Genomic DNA, 20,857 nt, shown 5'->3' with positions numbered 1-20,857 from the left:
ACTACTACATGCAAATACAAGAGTTGAAAAATTAATTAAATTGTTTAGTAGATAAATAAATATTTATATATTTTCAGTACTGGTATAAAATTCTAATAAATACTTGGGATGGTTAAATGTACAAATGACACTATGCTATCTCTATTAGTCAGATCTCGCAAGATTACAGTTGTACACTTGTAATCTCAACACTAAACTACGAGTGACCAAAACTTAACTTGGACATAATTCACATTCAGCACACAATGCCCCGAAGCCCCCGTGGCATGATCCCATTAGAGGTTATGTAAAAACCCTTCAAACCGCTTAGGAGGTCGAGACGTCCTAATGAACAATTAGCGCGAACATAAAACTCCGCGGTTTCGGCGGCAACCGAGGTGGCGGGGTCCGGGCCAATGGGAGTCGCAGGCCAAGTCGTTGCTACGCGACGGGGCGGAGGGGGGGTCAGAGATCGAGACCCCAGTTCAGTCGATCGCGGACTGCCGACCCGACCGGTCAGGTTAGGTCGGAGGTTACTGTCTATTACGTACTTGTTATCTGTGATCGGGTTTACCTTATGGATTTGTATGTGTGAGTGTATTGGTAGTGTGACTTAAGGGATGATTTTCGACCTAGGACTCTAGGCAGTTTCGTTGTTTCCTCGGGAGGCGCACCTCCCTTCCTCCGCCACCATTATTCTTCCTCACAACGCCCTCACGGTCTGCAGGCCGGGGGTCCTCTGTCCCGGGCCAACCCCCGAGTCTCTGGACCTCGGCTTCCCCCGGAGCATGACCCTGGTGGCACCCCCGTGGCGGGAGCCTCCTCCCGTCCTTGGACATCACGTGGTCACCCCCGCAGTCCCGGACGACTCCCTGGTCCCGGGGTCCGGTCTGAGAGAACTCCAAGTGTCTACGACCCCTGGCACTAACTCTACCCAGAGTGGCGGGTCTTCCCAGGGGGTGGACAAGAACCAAAACATAGAGTGTGTCGTCTGCGGAGACAAGAGTAGTGGGAAACACTACGGACAGTTCACCTGTGAAGGTAAGTCAGGGGTGGGTGAGGGTAAGGGTCGAGTCAGAGGTTGAGGTTAGGTCGGGGCACCGCCCCCGTGGCCGACACAAATAAGTCAACAGGTTAAATTTTATCATCCTTGAAGTTGCCGCTACAAAGTCTGCGAGTGATTAACACGGTTCGTATTGTGGTTTTCCCTTTTTATAATTTTGTTTTTTGTAAAATATACATACTAATCAACCCTAAAGTATTTACTATGAATTACTGTACAATCAGAATGTACAGTACCAGTATAATACCAAAACTACGTAAAACTTTCTAAATGATTTTTTCCTTATCTATTTTTTTGTAGGTAAACCTTATTAGACAAACCCAGATTAACAAATTGGATTGAAATAGCTTACGCCAGTTTAAATTTTTGGTTGGAAAATATTTTGCGTATTTTCATTAGCGTATCAAAATTCAAAGATATTACATGTGAAACTAATTTGGTACCAAAGTAAATATATTATAATGTACAATATCTATAAATGTTTGCATATTTACGGTGAAAAATCCCTAATTTTATAAATTTTACATTAACAACTCCAATGTATGGAACAAAATTTAAAAATGAAAGTTCTGAAAATTCTCTTAACTTGACCAATCTAAATAGTTTCCACATTGAATGACGAAATAGTCCATTGTATCTGATAACGAAATTGACCAGATAAAGTAAATCACAAATTATACGCTGATGGGAAATAACTTTGATTTATATTCATCAATAGTGCTAGACGATATTTTTGTAAATATTTAGAGTGAACAGTGTTACAGAGGAAGCGAGAATTATTTCCGTATTTCAAGTTGGTATTTAATTTAATTGTCATCATAATAATCTGTTCTAAAATTACATTGTCATATCCTAAAAGACACTAACATACTATAGGCGTGCATATAAGTCAATTTGTAAACATTAGCAACACCAATAAATAAAAATTGTAGTAAAGTGTATTTAAAATAATGAAGTCTATAATTTAAGTTTAAAACGAAATGCAGTACATAATATCCAGATTTGTATGTGTTCAAATATTAAGCTACAACAACCTACAACTAAACAGGTTGTGGTTTTTGGTGAGTTACAACTTATATAGCAAGTAACACATTTTTAACAGCATCTTGAAATTTAAAATACACTTTTTGATTTCTATCGAATGTACAGCAGATTCCCAATAAAATATTTTCACTTGCTAATGTTACAATCTAGAAAACTTACAAGATAATATTTTACTTTTCCAAATATCCAGTTAAAATAATTTTAAATGGATAGTTTAAAATAGTCATATCGAGGACGATAAGCTTATTATTTAGTGCATAAAATAACTCAACTATCATATTTTTTGTGCTACTGTATTCTAATACGAGCATAGAAAGTTGAACAAAACGCGTTATATTTATTCTATGGATACAACTTTGAAAAAGTCAAGAAAAATGTTAATAATAAATGGATATTTCAAATCCATTTATATTTCTAGAAGACATAACTTACTATAGGCCTACAGAAGAAAAATAAAATTACATTTTGATCAGCATTTTACGTGTTGGTAGGCCTACTATAGTATTTGTAGTACTGTACATCTTTAACATTTAAACACAATTTATAATGAAGTGTTACAAAACTTATATTTAATCGGAGAAAAAAAACATCATATTTAGTTTTTTTATTCTGTGATTTAAATATCCATCGAGTCATGATATGTGTCTGTATGTCATCCGTGGCTTGCGACCACCCCTGCATTAGGGGTGTTTTTATTACAAGGGCGGCAAGTGGTTTCCTTATAGCACCCTAACCTCTTTACGGGGCCGTCATATTGTTCGATACAATATTTTATTTTATCATCACTTAAATGTCGAGTTAGAATAAAATTGAGCAATAAAAGTTGTGAACACAATTTAAAAATATAAATATACTCAACGTGTTTATCTACAGTTTCAGGAGTTTATAAAACGATTAAAAGTTTTGCGAGCTGTTGTACATTTTGTCGGAGTAATGTTTAAATTACAATTTGAAATCATATATGAAGTTGGGGCATTTAATTATTCTAATAGGCTAAATATATAGGCTACGTAGATTTTTAACTTGTAACTCAATTGTAGCAAATACGTTGATATAAGGTAGTTGTACGATTAATTAACGTTACCATAACTTTTTTAAGGGTCTAACAGTATAAAAATATAGCTACTAACAAGTTTATTATATTTTTATAAAATAAATTTTTTAAGTTTATTCTAAACTTTAAACATTATATAATATATTCAAAAAACGTTTAGCTTAAATATTATAATTAGTATTGTTATATTTCTAAAATTGGCACTATCATTTCACAAGAAAAATATAACATTGATGAATGAATAGCTTTGTATGCAATATAAATGGAAATAAAATGTGTAGACATAAAATACTGTTTATTAAGCTTATTATAAATAAATTCATAATAGTATCTTCTTACATATAAAATTGCTTCAGTTACTATTTAGATCATGAACAACTATTTCTCCAAATTAGCCTACTTAAAAACGCATTTATATGTTAATAATACTCCACCATACAATTCGTAAAACTATATAGGAACGTCAATTATAAGATACATTAAAGAAAATATTCCATTACTTACATCAGGTAAGCAAATTTAACAGGATTATTTATGTGAATATAATTTAAAAATATATTCTAACAGTTTACTTTGGAATAACCAAATTAAAAAGTACTCGAGGGTATTTGTATTTCTCCACAACGGTAGTTGCCGGTACTGAAATTTACCAATTCTTTCCATAAACGGGACAGTTGAAAAACACATTTATACAGGGTGAGTTTTAATTGTCCCCCCCCCCCAACTTTTTTCTACATTTTTTCAAATATCAATCCCAGACCACTTCCAAGCATTGTTGGGTAGTAAGTACTTCATTTTGACAAGGTGGTCATTTCCGGTCGCCATCTTGGATCCGCCATATTGGATGCAACATTTTTTTTTCAAATGTAAAGGTGGGGTTGTGACCCATTATTTCGAACTACATTTTTACCCTGATTACAATGCCGCAAACCTTTTTTAAAAATCTTGATTCATTCTAAAGTTACAAGGGCTTTTTAAAACTTTATTTTTAGCCCATTTTAACATTGTGTATTTACAAACTAAGACCATAATCCCAAAATAGTGCTAGATAATGATAAGTATACACTACTAGTAATTGTCCACCTATTTTCACTTGGTTATGACTGATGTATTTTTTTCGGCCGCCATCTTGGATCCGCCATTTTGAAATGTGATCAATAATTTTAAATATGAAGGGGGTGTTGTGACCCATCATTTTGAACTACTTTTTTAAGCTAAACTCAATGCCGCAATCCATTTTTTTTATCAAGTTTTATTTATGAAATATTGAAATTTTTTTGTTAAAAATGTCAATATTTCAAAATCAAAAAATGAAAATGAAAAACGGATTATGGAATTAAGTTCAGCTTTAAAAAGTAGTTCGAAATGATGGGTCACAACACCCCATTCATATTTAAAATAATTTATCACATTTCAAAATGGCGGATCCAAGATGGCGGCCGAAAAAAATACATCAGTCATAACCAAGTGAAAATAGGTGGACAATTACTGGTAGTGTATACTTATCATTATCTAGCACTATTTTGGGATTATGGTCTTAGTTTGTAAATGCACAATGTTAAAATGGGCTAAAAATAAAGTTTTAAAAAGCCATCGTAACTTTAGAATGAATCAAGATTTTTAAAAAAGGTTTGCGGCATTGGAATCAAGGTAAAAATGTAGTTCGAAATAATGGGTCACAACCCCACCTTTACATTTGAAAAAAAATTTTGCATCTAATATGGCGGATCCAAGATGGCGGCCGGAAATGACCACCTTGTCAAAATGAAGTACTTACTACCCAACAATGTTTGGAAGTGGTCTGGGATTGATATTTGAAAAAATGTAGAAAAAAGTTGGGGGGGGGGGACAATTAAAACTCACCCTGTAGAAGTAAAATCTAAGAAAATATTTATACAAAAATATTCGTTAATATAGCTTCAGTTAACAAAGCAATAACCCGCTGCACAGTCGTGAAAGACGTTTTCGAAAATATTGGCTGAACATTTTGAAACGATGCAAAAATAAAATTAAGTGCTTATCCCAGCGAGGGAGAACTGAGGTTTGTCACATTTTGTATTAGCATATTGAGCACTGAGCAGCCACATGGCATATCACCGAGCCTGCCGTGACGACCGAGCCCAGATTGAGGAAGGGACGTAAAAAATTAACCGCTTGGGGGCGGCCTGCACGGTGTAATGCGGTTTTAAAAATGTACCCGCGTCAAAGAAGCTTAACAACCCCTTTTACAAATTGTCGATGTCCCTTTTTTATTATCCTGTTTCACGCGTTTAATTTTTATGCTCACTTGGAGACCTTTTTAACAATCTAATTTTACTGGCACGGTGGACGTTTTTTGTTGTGGTGAATTTATGTTTTGTATGTACCGGTATTGTATTTGAACAATAAAAATAGTTTTAACAGTAGCATTGATTTAAGACGAATATGTTATTTATCGATTAACATTCAATAATAACTTAAAATTATACGTAAAATGATAATTTTATTTTCCCAAACTCTGGTTTACGATCAAAAATCAACTTTATCGTAGTACCTCACGTGTTGCAATTTTGCTATAAATATATTGTTAACTTTTTGCTCAATTACTAGTCTATAATTTTTTTGTTTTCTACCATACAAGTTTATATTTTTCACCAAATGTACGAATATTCCATATACTGTAGTACAATATTTACTAATGCAGATTCTCAGGAAATGTAGATAACGAAACTTTGAATAGGCATAGGAAAATCTTAGTTTTTACTAAACTTTCAGGGAAAACATCGATTTATAAATTGTAGCTTGAGTCGACTACTGTATTTAAGTTGTTCATCACATAGTGAAAATTGTGATTTTTTTGTGGTGTGTATCTAAAGTTAATGTAAAAATAATTTTATTTATTATGCCTAGCAGCTTAAAATGTTGTGCTATATTTAGTTTATAATGCGTGGTTTAAATAAATATTATAATGGTAGGCCTAGAAGATATTGTTCAATTTTCACATAGTCTAAATAGAATATAACTATTGTAGTTTAGAATGATACACTGAAGATTTGTTTATTCTGGCTTACATTAAACCAACTACGTTCATTCACTGTGATTGATTAATCTGATTAGATTGGCCGAAGTTCTCATGTATAAATTATGTCCACATATTTCTTGCAGATAAGTGCATTAGACTATAGTTTAGTAATATACTTGCGCAATTTCGCAGTGTATTAGTTACTGTGCGTCCTTTAAAAATTAACTTAACTTAAATTTGTTTACATTTTTTAAGTATATTATGCTTTACTAACCCGATTGAGAATCATACAACGAAATATGTACAATAATTAAACATGAAATAGTGCAACTAAAGTTCTCATCCTAAGATAGAAGTTATGTGCGTGTATGTGCGTTGCACGTTGGTCAAGATGGATAATTGATACTTTATTTCCAAATAGGATATATGATTCATAATTTGTGCTTTCATTTATGATGCCACCCAATAAACAGTGGTTTACAAAATAGATTGTTATGTTTATTTTAAATAGATTTTAATATGGTTAAATAAGAAGAAAAACAACAAATATCCTCTACCCGAAAACACCTAACCTTTGGCTGATGAATTTAGGCGATTGGAGGGATATTTAGTACTTTTCGTTGGAAGTAGTTAGTCATTGAGTTCACATACATACAAAACAGGTCCATAAATCATTTTTGTTTGAAAGTGAACATCGGTGGGCCCAATGCTCTACCCTGCGGTACGCCACGATCATTCTACTGTCCGCGCGGGGTTCAGATAGCGGCTCGCCACAGGAATGCGAGGCCGAGCCGCTCTTAAATCTCTCTGTAATTGATTTTATTTCTTGATTTGCCCGCGGGGACTGAGCTATTGGTTATTTGTCTTCCGTACTGCACATACATGTACACGGATGTTTCATTGGGCGTGGTTTAGGTTGTGTAATACGTGTCGCTAGGAGCGTCAATGTGCTTACTCACAATCTTTAATGGGTTAATGAAAAATATCTTTGGCGATATGCTCTCTTAAAGTTGACATCCTATTTGCATGTAAAAGTTGCAATCAGTTTTATAATGTAGGCAATGAAACATTGCTTAATTAATTCGAAACCAAAATGTTGACCTACACAGCAACTATCAGTTCTTGTTATTGTAGCGGAACAAAAAAAAAAAAAAACAAATTACTTCACTGCAATTGTCATAGCACCGTTTGCTGAGTTGAGAAATTACAAATTTTCTTGCGATGCTTATTGATTATTTTGATATCGTCAAACAACATGTTTAAGATTTCCAAATAATGAAAAAAGGCAAGTTCAAGAGCACAAAATTATTTTAACAATATTTCAAGAAATTAAAATAATTATAATAGTTATTGAGGGTACAGTAACTTTATATTGAAGTAAAAACCCGTAGAACCCAGAATATTTACACCACTATTTTTTTTAAAACAAAGTATAAAACATTTCCAAGTACTTGACTTCCTGTTAACATAGATGCACGCGGTAAGGGTAACCAGGTGACAACTATTACTGATAACAATCGGACCACAAACAATAGCCAGTCTACAGCTGATTAATATTGATAAGGGAAACTACTCAAGGTCACGTTGTTAACCGGTGATAACCTCAACTGATATGACTACCACCGCCATGGCGGCAAATTTGAAAACGCGTCCCTTTAGTACATTCACCTACATATGATAAACTTATTTGATAATAATACTGGAAATCCTAAAAGCAGGCTTAATCATGATAGGCGAATAGATTAGTGTTTTACTAGCATGGTTAATAACTTAAAATGTCGCAATTAGGCATGAGTGTAACGGGTTCGATGCCCTGCATTTCAAAACATTGAGAGTTTCCACAGCTGAACCGTAAAAGAGACACATTCTTAGTTCTTTCATGTAACATGCCTTGTCTAATACCTATAATTTGTTGTACCGGTACTATAAAAAGTATAAGTAGTAGAACTCTAATAAGTAGTAGTAAGTAAGTAGAATTAGCATTAGTATGAACAAACTAAAGGTACAATAGTCGAAAATTTTGTTAATAATTTTATAATCCAGGATTTGGAATTGCACACCCAATTATATAGCTAGCCTATATATATTTCATTTTTATGACAAAATATTAGTATCTCGGTAAATACCAAGCAGGGGGCTTTTACTTAGGAGAAACCTACTTTCTAGTATAAACAAATTGCATTACATATTGTTCTTCGAATTATTAGTTGATTGTCATTTAAGCATTCTGATTTTCTTTGCACCACGTAAAACCACGTGTAAATTTGGACATTGCTGGTTCTATAGCGATTTCTTGCGCTCTCTTATTACAGCGTTCACCAGTGGTTTGCGATGATTTGACCTTGTGGTCAATACATATAAACAAATGATTGTCCTTTAATAGTATAGCTCTTTCTAGTGGGTTGCAAATAGTGCTTTGGATTTGACTTTATAACGGGGAGATCCGTTATCTTAGATTTCCTTAGATAAATTAATGGATTTTATTTGATAATTAAGATTCATGCCATAGATCATGTTAATAATCCCTACAGCAAGTTGAGAAATCAAAAAGATACATGCAATCAACCTACAACAAAAAAGGTTTACATGCAAAACGCATTGAGTATAAATTAGGTTACATTGCTTAAATAATACAGGCAAGCTTACTTAATTATACATTCACTAGAAATTACAGTATAAAATAAGTTTAATCACAGTATGTGGCAAATTTGAATAAATAATACAGGCTAGCTTATAGGACGAGCCATTGGACTGTAATTTTTATTCAGTTTGTTACCTTTTCGGCCGAAGAAGCCGTACGATATACCTGACTAGACAATTTAACATAGGATACATCCAAGCTGTGATTGTAACATCGGAAGACTTTATAGTCAGACACAACCCCTCGGCTCACGTCATCCCTTTGTTATTTTAATAACATATCCTGCGGAGAAGGGCAAGGACGATGTGTTGATACTTCACCCTTTCGCGCCTCGCCCGTGACCAGACCACCCTTGAAACATTAGGGTAAGTGTAGTCCGGTTTGGTAAACAAACGAAGCGTTTGACGAGGTTTGGACATGTGACGATAGAGAATCAGCTGTTTATATTGTTGCATTGTTTATCATGTGTTTAGGTTGTAAATTTTCTCGCTGTAAGAAAGGTTGAACCTGAATTTTGAAATCGTTTGAGCCTAGATTTTTTAATTGTTGGTAGATTTAAAAAAACAACAAAGGGTTTAAGTATTATTTTTACGATTATTATTTAGCTAAATTTATGGCAGTACAATAAAATCATCGATTAGCAACACAGAAGTGTCGCTGGGAAATCTCTACTGGGTTATAAAAGCATAGATAAAAGGAGTATAGGTAATAGGCTACTTAAAATGTTAATTGTAAACGTATTTATTTTGGTTCAGTGCTTCAGTGCTAATATTAGGTTAAGTGTGGTATCGTAATCTTGCCTTACGTTAATCTACAATTCACCTATGAAAGTAGTTTCTTGTATTACAATCTTACCAAAGTTTTAAAATTCATTATTAGCCGCATCACAAAACGAATACGAAATAAACAGTTGCAGAATTCATTTGTACATATTTTTCACGAAGCGAAAATCAAAATATGTTTTACACTGTTAAAATCGTAAAAAGTTACTATTATTTATTTCTAAAACCACATTAAAATTTCAATTGAAAACACAAATTATAATTTAAATTAAACATTATAACCAACACAATGACCAATTCTACACACATCCCAGCCGTCACCAACTAACTAACTTCTGCATATTTCACATCCATAAACATTTCTATCGGACCAACAAAACATTCCGAAATAACTTTTGCCAACACCGCAATTAATATGACAGGATGCGCAGTTGTAAATTTTCACCCCCCCCCCCCCGCGGGCCCGAAATCGACAGTCCGGTTAACGGGATTAGTCAAAACTGTGATGCCTGTGTACAAACGAACGCGATGGTGTCAATGCTCGGATGGGTGGTTTTATTTAAACACTCCATGTTTTTGCCACTGTTCGTTAGAGCCGAATATTCATGTATGGAAATGCCCGACCCCTGACACCCTCGTGGACTTATCAGGGCAAAGTTAGCCCCTTTGATGTTGTTATCAGGCGACACCTTGTTTAATGGCTTTTTCGTAGGGAGTTTAAGGGGATTTCTTTCAAGTTGCATGGTAGTAAGTTTGTAGTAGTTTTGTCCATGATTCGCAACATGTATCCATAGAATAGAAAAGGTTAGTTGTTTGTAGAAAAAGTTGCAGTATCAATACTAATTAGAACACATCGTAGTTACTATCAGTAATCTGACACATGACACGTATAAACGCACTTTGTATACTTCCATAGATGCAAACACATTTGGATTATTTGATACATTATTTAATTAGAACACATCGTAGTTACTATCAGTAATCTGACACATGACACGTATAAACGCACTTTGTATACTTCCATAGATGCAAACACATTTGGATTATTTGATACATTATTTATTAATCCAATGAAATAAAGAAAGAAATTAAATATTATCTAAAATTAGAAAAAAAACATTTACTCTTTAAGCATTTTAAGGTCTTTGGCCTAGGGATACTCCAAATACTGTATAAACAAATAGATTTAGTATGAATTGCTAAACTAGAACTTTTACCCACCAAAAAAACCACTATGGCTAAAAGAAGTAAAAGCATAGATGAACGATTACATTAGTTCATCTATGGTATTTAAACTTTAGTAGAAGTTTCGTGAGGACTCTATTATTTATAGGCTAAAAACATGGTCAAACATTTGAACAACTAAACAGCTGATCACACATTATTGAAAATAATCTTATTGAATTTATTTCATTTATCTTATTATCTAATTTATTTTATCATAATATTACCTTTACATGAGGAAAAAATCAACGTATCGTATACCTCCTTATCGAATTGAAAGGTGAACTAACAATACCGTGCACTTTTAAAAACATAATATTGGTTGATTATTGTTAATTCAAGGACAGTTTTGACCTTGTAGTCCACACAGCACTGCAGTTATCAATAAGTGGAGTTTGATAACATCTATGTCCTTTCCAGGGCCAAGCCTGGGTGCACGAAATTGTTGAAACCAACAATGAAAAACGTGACACAAAGTAAAATACCCCTTTTGCAGCAAACCCACATAGCGAATGTCCAGTAATCCATTGAATTTTTGTTCTAACAGGTATTTAATGAATGTTATCCGTGGACATAAGTTTGGTATTATTAACAAAATGTTCAATGTGTACTTAACTTAGGTTTGGTGCAGTGAGGAACGATAATAGTTTTTTTTATTACGTTTTTAAACGTTTACCATGTCACCAAGAAATTGGTTTACCCCGATGCAGCACCTCTGCATATTAATGAAATTTCAATTCGTTTGGGGTTTCCCCCCAGAGAGGTTTGTTATAAACATGTACAATAGACCTACGTTTAATAAATAATTATGTTATGTTATATTTTTATTAGATTTAGCAGAAAGAGGAAAGCGGATGATAATTTGTCTGGTTACATTTTAAAAGCCTACCATAATAATTAGTTTTCAACAAAATGATTTGGTTTTTTCCTGTTAGGCTACTTTGAATTCTTCGGTAACGTGAGTGAATTACTAACTAAACTAACGTTATAGCTTTAATTTATTTATTGAATTAATAAAACATTTTTTAAATTTGAAATGTGTTGGTAAAGAACCAAACACACAGTTAGCTATGGTCATGTTTTTTTCTTTCAAAAGAGTTCTGGAATTCAGTCCAGTAGCAACGAGCTTCAAACAACATTTTGATTTGATACAGAATTCCTTATCAGCATCGTTGAACTTCAGCGTGTAATGATTAGCATAATGACTATGTTACGTTATCAAGATACCAGAGCCATCTCGTCTCCGTGTCTTAGCTTGCGGTGACTTTGCTTTCTTAAAGTTCAAAATGTAGAAGATTTACTGTACAATAAGTGACTTCACAAAACAAGCTGAGGTCAAAGAACGCTGCTATGTAGTACAAGTAAATGAATACTTTTAAATACATATAAAAACATTAAATAATAAATCTTAACAACTTGATTTCGAACGTACATTTGGAAATTGTTGTGAACTGCTCGTATTCTTTTTCGTTTTACTAGTTGAAATATGCACCAAAACAGTTATCATTTAGCAGTTATTACATACAATTTTCAAGCTTATGCATGGATCAGCTGGTTTCTGTGGGATTTTTGTAGGACGTATTTGCATGCTTACTATTTATTTCTTATCGATTCACGAACATAACAACGGCTATTTAATTTGAACCTAAGGAACAACTACTTTATCAAGTTTAACTATTTATTTAACATTACAACTACGTTACATTGCATCAAGTGTATACCTTTTAAGCAGCTGGTTCATAAAACACTACAGTATAAATCCAATATATAATCATTCAAATTTAAATAAATCTTTTTCACTATGTAACAGAAGCATGGCATCTACAAGCTTACACAACTTGTCGGCGAGGCCCAACCGATTTTTGTAAACACTTTAAATTTTTTTTTGTAAAAAAAAGTTTAAATTTGAACATTAAAGTAGTGAACTAAGGTGGTTGGTGCTGTTAGTGGCAAGAACTTATCATAAAACCAAGTAATAATAACAAAACTCCATAAATACGTAAACTGCAGTAAATAATTCTTAAAACGTTTTCAAAATTCACTCTCACCCATGAACGTGAAGGCGTGAGAACCTGAAATAAAAACAGAGGCAGTAATAACAAGGGGCTATAAAGAGTAGCAGAAACCACCTGTTTGGGGCAAAAACTCGGCCCGGGGCGACTCGTATTTCATTGGGCTTTAAACTGACCCTCGTAGTGTTTGGGCTCACCAATTAGCTCAGATCTTATCAATGGGCAAACACAGTGATTGTAGGGTAACATTGATACACGTGGTAAATAATCTGCTGCGAATTTGGAGGCCGTTGAATGTTTTGTTGGTCTCTGGAACACTGGGAAAGTCGTGGGACAAGCGTTTGTCGTATGGATGTTTTTGGAAGGATTTTGTAATACAGAGGATGTTATATTTTTCTTTCCTGTATATCTATCTAGAGAACGAAATCTAATAAAAAGTTACCTCAAGTCTTGGGCTATACCGACTTATACAGATCGCTTAACACTATCTTTACTTTGTAGTAATCACTTGTTTAAGTACTATACTGTCAGACTACCACATACAATCAATCCGGGACGGGCAGTTGAAGTTTCATCCATAATAAACCGATTTTTTTTTATCCTAGCAGACCAGCTTAAGACAGTTTACGGTTTGTTAATGTCAATCTTGAGTGCATTTTGATATTCAACAACTGTATAACCTATTTTACCTAATAAAATAGTCAATTAACATAGGATGCTAACATAAGATAGAATTTATTATGACCTCTATTAGTGACATAGATATAATAAGAAATGTTATCCTAAAGAGGAAAATATATACTCAGCATAATCAAACTTCCGAAACTTGCAATAGTTGAACAATGTAATTGTTGTTTTCTAGCATCGTGATGGAAAATGTCCGCAATAAACCTTTGAACAACAGTGTAATTGAAGTATACAATCTAAAGGTACCGCTGATTATGATATATTCCTAGATCGCAAAAATGTTTATTAATTGTTCCAAACACGTTAAACCATAACGAAAAGTAGTTGATGGTCTAAAGGTTGCAACAATGACAGTTGTAAAAGTGTTACAGTTGTATAGTTTGAAATGCTTTAACTTACTCAACATCTCTAGTAGTCCTAAACCTGGATTATATATACTGTAGCACGACAATTTAAAACTCTAAAATATTCTCCTTATTACGAATTTTATCAACTACGAATACCCAATGTCTGACAACAATTTCCAGACACACTATTAAGTTTACGACCCCACCGTGTTTATAGTTGTTAATTATAGTTGACCAAACTGTCGAAGACTTCTGGGAAGCTGAGACCAACGTTACGACAGTCTGTGACAGATTTAGAGTCACCAGTCTAATGAATCGTTCAGGGAACTGCACAGCTTCATGGCACAACCACGAGCCTGGCGCGCCGCGCCGCTGTGTCTTCATTATGACGAATTGATATCGATTGAACCAATCAAATCGTTTATAATTCCACTTGTCTGTGCAGCTGGCATTCCACTGGTAAACATCGAGTGACGTCTTCAAATCAGCTGGATAAAGGGATTGAATTGTTTAATCCACGGACTGATGAGCTCGTTATTCACATGATTGAATGTCTTGGATTTTTTCTTCTGGTTTGTACTGTTTATATAATCTACAGATTGTTAAGGTAATAATACGTTAGCAAGTTACGTTAGTAAGTGCGTTAGCCTTTAACAAGTTTAAAATCCATGTAAGTTCAGATTGAGTTAGGTTAGTTAAATAATTTTTTGAATAGTTAACATAAAAAAAACATAACCTCACCCTACTTTTTTAAGGATTTTAGACAGCAAACTCATTACTATCCTACTTCATTCTTACCTTTTGGAAGGGACTAGTAAAAAAATCAACATAAATTATAAACAAATAATCTTATCCATAAACCTCAAAATTCTTTTAGTTAGACAGAAACAACAATTGACCAAAATTCAAATAATCAAAAGGTGCTATGAAAATGATATGTCCACAAAAAACCAAATCGATTACCTAGAGCAGAAAACACTTTATTCAGAAAAAAATTTTTGATGCAGTACAATTAAAATTCGTTGAGTAACACAGCACTTAAAGAAAAATTCTTGGGATTCATTAGGATTTATTAATATGCCTATTAAAATATCTATAGTTGATTCCAACGCATTTCCCCCCAAAATAGACAAACATATTAAATCAAATAGAAAGGACCTTATGAAGATAAAAAAGGTTATAAACAAATAATAAATTGATCTCAATTTATAGTTACCTTTACTGATTGGTGCACTCAAATCACATAGTTTATGGAATAACCGTTACACAGCTATTTACAAAAAATCCAAACTCAATCCAAACCAATTAACTTTTACCTTCAAACCACCTCTTTTCAAGACTAGAAAAACGCTACAGAACTGTTTATCTTCGGTAATTACATATCGGAGCCGGAGGGGTTACTCTATCCGGTGAATTAATATCGCGGGATTTAGTGAGGGAGGTTTTTGTGAGCAGGTAGGCGGTTCAATCAAAGTGGCTAACATATTAGAGCCCACGTGGTCCAACAAATCTCCCATGGAGGGGTGAAGTGGGGGGGGGGGGGGGGTCTGTAATAGGATCATCTTGTAGTGACTTGCAGTGTTGGGAGTAGAGGATTGTGGCGAAAAATATAAAATCTTTACTTTGATATGGGTAAAAAAATAAAAACGTTAAATTCCAATTAAAACCGTTTTAAAAGCTAAGAAAACATATGCTAGACCAATCTAGCAGTCTATGATAATTATTTCGTCCTCCTTTTGGACTACACTGGAGACATAGTACTGAATTAAACAATTTATATATCTTCAGAACCAATAGGCTGAAATATGTACGACTGCTTCCTGATATCTCTCATTATCTATATCAGCCAACTGAACACAGATCGTACCGTAGGATGGTCAGTGTAGGCACCGTGGGACCCAAGCTGTTATCTTCCTGATTAGTTATCTGTATCAGCCAAAATGAACACAGAACCTGTGTTCTGCAGACTTGTATACTGGATACTGGACAGTGTAGGCACAGTTGTTATCTTCCTGATATCTTGTTATCTATATCAGCCAACTGAACACAAAACGGACTGTATACCGGAAAGTGTTGGCACAGTTTTTATCTTCCTGATATCTTGTTATCTATATCAACCAACTGAACACAGTAGGACTGTAGTTTGGCCAGTGCAGTCACCGTGTGACCGGGTATGTTCTTATCTTCCTGATATCTCGTTATCTATATCAGCCAACCGATCACAGAACGTACTGTAGTACGGCCAGTGTATGCACCGTGTATGTTGTTATCTTCCTGATATCTTGTTATCTATATCAGCCAACTGAACACACAACGGACTGTATACTGGACAGTGTAGGCACAATTGTTATATTCATGATATCTTGTTACCTATATCAGCCAACTGAACACAGTACTACTGCAGTATGGCCAGTGTATACACCGTGTGACCGGGTATGTTCTTATATTCCTGATATCTCGTTATCTATATCAGACAACCGATCACAGAACGTACTGTAGTACGGCCAGTGTAGGCACCGTGTGACCCGAGTGGCCCTAATTAGACACACTAGCGCCAATTAGAGGAGCAGGCGTGCGTGGCGCCGCGTGCGTAGCAACGTACCCTCACCTGACCACGACCACGACCACGACCGTGGACCATGGGTGCGAGGCTATGGGTCTACAGAACAGATCTTAGTTTGGAGTACTCATACTGCACCATTGGCACGACTTGATCGTAGATTGTATAAGTCCATATTCATAGACATATAGGTACTTTTAGATTCCACAAAATTCTACATTCCGGTTTCTAAGAAGATTTGAATTTTTTCTGTTATAAACATTTTTAATTATATTTTTGGCAAAATTGGTTGAAAATTTCATAAATATTGACTCTTTCATGTAGAAGATGGAGTCAACGACGCTTCTACGCAAATTAGAACAGTTGTAGGCCTACAGTGGATACAACCACCATAGATTAGAAGTAGTAAGATATTTGTATTTCGTTTGAAAAGCAATATGAATAGTTTCTCAGCATAGTTCAGTCTTACGACCCTGGATTTGTTTCAATCTGTGGTTTCAATTTAAAAACGGATTACTGTAAGCTATTCCGATTAAATAGTCCACTTGGTAAATTTCTTTAACACAACAATTTCTTAACTATTAATTTATTCCACTAATTCGCATACTTTTGAACATTCATAATATAACATTTAAACATATATAACATATAAGTACTCTTATTGATCACATACAATTATAAAATTATATTGACTACTTAATCCTAATTTAATCATGTAGTAAATTATGACTTAAATTAAAATAGTATCAAATTTTCTCTTAATACATCCAAAGATTTTACACCAAACCGTAATATAGATAATCCCGCGTCTTACATTGTACAGCGTTCAGGAATAGCAGGGGACCCTCGTGCAGATAGTAAACGTGATTTCCATTATTCATTACTAAACGCAAGTCAGTGATTCATTGGGAACCGGTTGTTGGAAGTCCTGCTGACCGGGCGACACATTCTGCCTTCGCGGCGCAATACCGCTTCAGGATCTCCCTTCGCCGCCACGCCGCGCCGCTCGTCAGGCGCTACATGGTGTATAGAAATAGACATAAAAAATATATTTTTTATACAAATAGATTTTGGTGATTGGACATATATTAAATAAAGGACTTTGAAGCAGAAGCCTACTTAGTTAGGGTGAATGGTATTTCTCAACAACTGTTGAATGGCGATAAATGTTACTTTGGCAATTACATACCCATCGGTGTACTATTAAAATTTTCAAAAGTGTCACGTAAACAGTCGAAAGGTGATAAATGTGTTTTGGAAAATACAGAACCATCAAATTACCATAGTTTCATAAGCCAATATTCGTCCAACTGTTCATATAAGTTATCAAAACCTACTTTAAAATACATTTTTAAATTGCGATAACATACAGCTCTCCAATCTGCACTCCAAATAATGTAAGGAGTTTGATTTCTAAAAGATACTTTGTGTCTAAAAACACTGTGCTTGTACATAAGGTCAATAATGTGGAGAATGTTAAAAACTATACTTAAATCTGCCGGAACACTTACCTCTATCTACTCAACAATATTTTATTCGTTATTCTGAATTTTTTGCTCGGGTATCAAAGGAAATTATAAGTGTCAAAATTTGTCTTAATGATCGCAATCAGATCTCATTAACCGGATGATCGAACCGGTTTAAGATGTCCGGACGCGGCTCACTTCCAATAGCTTCCGGACGTACTCCGCTTCCCGTCCGAGCTTTCCAGGATACGGTAATTGTGTGGTGTAATCACTGGCGCATGTCAACGGCTGTTAATTACTGTCCGGTGAAGACCTTCGGCCACTGTGAATGGAGGAGTGATCTTCCAGCATTCACAGGTCTTGAGATATTCAAAGCTTTCGGGTTCTTTGAGTCAATTTACGCCGTAGGGCAGAAATTCGCAATTATTAAGTTTTCGTGGTTTGCTTTGTGAAATGAAAGTAAATTTTCTGTTAAAAATACTAGGTATTGCAAGTTAGAGGTTATTGATCTGAGAAACGTCATAACAACGTCATAATAACACCGTAGCTTCTTTCAACTAACGTCGGACGATTTTAACGGAGGAGATATTACAGGCCTAGAGGTCCAGAGCTTTCGGCTACATTGAACATACATTTACGTTTTGGTAGCGGAATTGAAAAGTGTTTGGAGTCTTTGGGGATTGTTTTACAAAAGAAAGAGGGTATTTAGAGTACCCTGCTAAGAAAATGCTGGGTGTGCAATTCAATGGTCATTGTTCTAAAGGACAAGTTTCATTACAAGTACCTTATTTCGACCGACGTGTACATGAACGAAAACCTGACCGACCACATGGGGCCAGAATGACTTTGACACATGAGATGGTGTAAACACCGCTATTGGATCCGATTCCCAGGATTCTCCAGATTCCCCCGCCGCATTCCCCACGTTCTTTCGGGACGTCCACTCACAATTACCCGCTAATCGTCGCGGGTCGTGTTCCCCCGCCACCCACGACTCTACCTGCCTCTACTTTCTCCAACGCCGTCCGTCCGTCCGCCATTTTAATTGATCCCACTCTTACTCCCGACCGTATCCTATTATTAGCAATAATTGCCTTTCTCCACGGAACAATGCCAACTTGTCGAAGATTATAGGAATCCGGCGAAGATGGTCAGATAGCTCCTCGTGGTTAACTCCTCCTAGTCACGTGGGACGTCCTCGCGCGGCGCCGCGGGAAAAGCCGCTAAGAAACTGGCGGGTGCGACGACGGCCACCCGCTGCATGGCGAAAGTCATGAAACAAATCGAATATGAAATTGGATGCTCGTGGTGAATGTTGATTGGTACAACTCGCCAAGCAATGATTCAAAAGTGTTAAGGGCAACTGTCGGGGTTCAATATAGAAATGTCAGCTTGAACGAAAAATAACAGGTACTTCATTTAATATTTAATCAAATCAATGATTGACTGTGCTTTAGAAAATTGTTGATAACTTTTTTTCAAAGTCCTAACCTTACCAATACTTATAACCCAGAGGCTATAGTTGGATTCTCGTTGCGAGGCTCATTGATTCGATCCTCGACATATCCACAAGACTTTGAGAAGTTTGGACCACTAAGGAGGTAGTGAGCCGCGTCCGGTGAAGTAGAGTGGTCCGGGTAATGAGATATGAGATAAAAGAAACACGATGTGATGTGAGACTGCGATGATCGAAACCAATGTTGACACCTATAACTCCCTTTGGGCCATAATAATACTCAGAATCGCGAAGAGTTATTTTTGGGAGGTACAGGTACAATCAATCAAATGTATATTTATTTGCACTTAGGTACATACTTCCCTATAACATGTGTGTATAACTATAAAGTAGTAAAAACAACTAAAAATACCAACCAATAAATGTGATAATTTGATTACAAAATACGTCCTCTTAGTAAACCCACATTAAACGCCAGAGTCAGTAAACGAAGTCACAAGAGTTGAGTCACACTGCGACGGCATAAATTAACACCTGCACGGCCAATAAAAACTAAACAAAAGCGGCCCGAGAACGGAGCCTTGAGGCACGCCGCATCCATTATCGAGTTATGAGCCCTTGAGACAAAAGGGCGCGTGCCTGACAAAAGGACACAAAACCCTTCATAAACACGAGCCATGCTGATACGGCGGTCCTAAACCCTTTAAGGACTTGTGTCGGTAAACAATGCAGCGTCAAGCGTGACATCGTCCTGTCAAAGCTCTCTACTACAGTTTCCTCTAGTGATACTTCCTCCTCGTCCTGCGTGTTTAAGGATAATTAACCTGGGTTTTGGAATATCGATGTTTCATTAGAAACTGTCATTTGTTTCGTTAAAAGTTGTTGTATGTTTTATTTCAAAAGCATCCTTATTGGTTTTTAAAATAACTTTTCTTTTTATGAATTACGATTTTTCTAACAAAAACTCTTATCATACATGAAGCAAAAATGAAGCTATACTTTTGTGTTTGTATTTTAGATCTTTATACATTCAGCTTTACGCTTACAATTTTGTTTGTATAGGATACGTTTTTTTTTGTTTTAAGGAGTAAACAATAAAAAAAAAGATTTGTCTAAAGGGAACTACATGACGTTTTACTGTATAACTATTAGGTATTCTCACGTAATTTTACCTTAATCATTAATTAAATGAGAGATACACAAAATTGATACATATAGTGTTGCATCATTTTATAAAACATATAGATGAATAATAGTATATAGAAAGGTTTTTTTAATGAAAGTAGACAAAATATACGTCACATTATCAAAGATACTACAATTCTTACACTCCCTTCAAGACCAATATGGCACCAACATTTTGATATAGTTCTCTCAACAAATGTTTCCTTAATTATTGAGAAATACACAGACTTTATGTAGTACTTGTAGTATATTATTATATACCGTGTATGTACTAAGTTGTTTATACCAAACAAAAGCAAATTTTAATAGACATTCTTAAAAGGCCAGAGTAAAACCAAATCTTTGACCTAGTTCCC

At 35.1% G+C, this 20,857-nt stretch overlaps 1 protein-coding gene across 3 annotated transcripts in view; it reads left to right on the top strand.

Annotated features, from left to right (window-relative positions):
* The first annotated feature begins 459 nt into the window (after nucleotides 1-459).
* LOC129003843 (steroid receptor seven-up, isoforms B/C-like) overlaps nucleotides 460-20,857 on the top strand; it is a 118,503-nt gene continuing 98,105 nt past the window's right edge. For all 3 annotated transcript variants that reach the window (XM_054432167.1, XM_054432166.1, XM_054432165.1), the window contains exon 1: nucleotides 460-1,020. In XM_054432167.1, coding sequence (XP_054288142.1) covers nucleotides 768-1,020 — 253 coding nt within the window. In that variant the 5' untranslated portion in view covers nucleotides 460-767. The remainder of the gene's footprint in view (nucleotides 1,021-20,857) is intronic.

This window comes from Macrosteles quadrilineatus, unplaced genomic scaffold (assembly GCF_028750875.1).
Source record: "Macrosteles quadrilineatus isolate MER2022 unplaced genomic scaffold, UCM_ALF_1.0 Scaffold_9__3_contigs__length_116548681, whole genome shotgun sequence".
Lineage (NCBI taxonomy): Eukaryota > Metazoa > Arthropoda > Insecta > Hemiptera > Cicadellidae > Macrosteles > Macrosteles quadrilineatus.
This window is presented reverse-complemented; position numbering and strand designations above follow the sequence as displayed.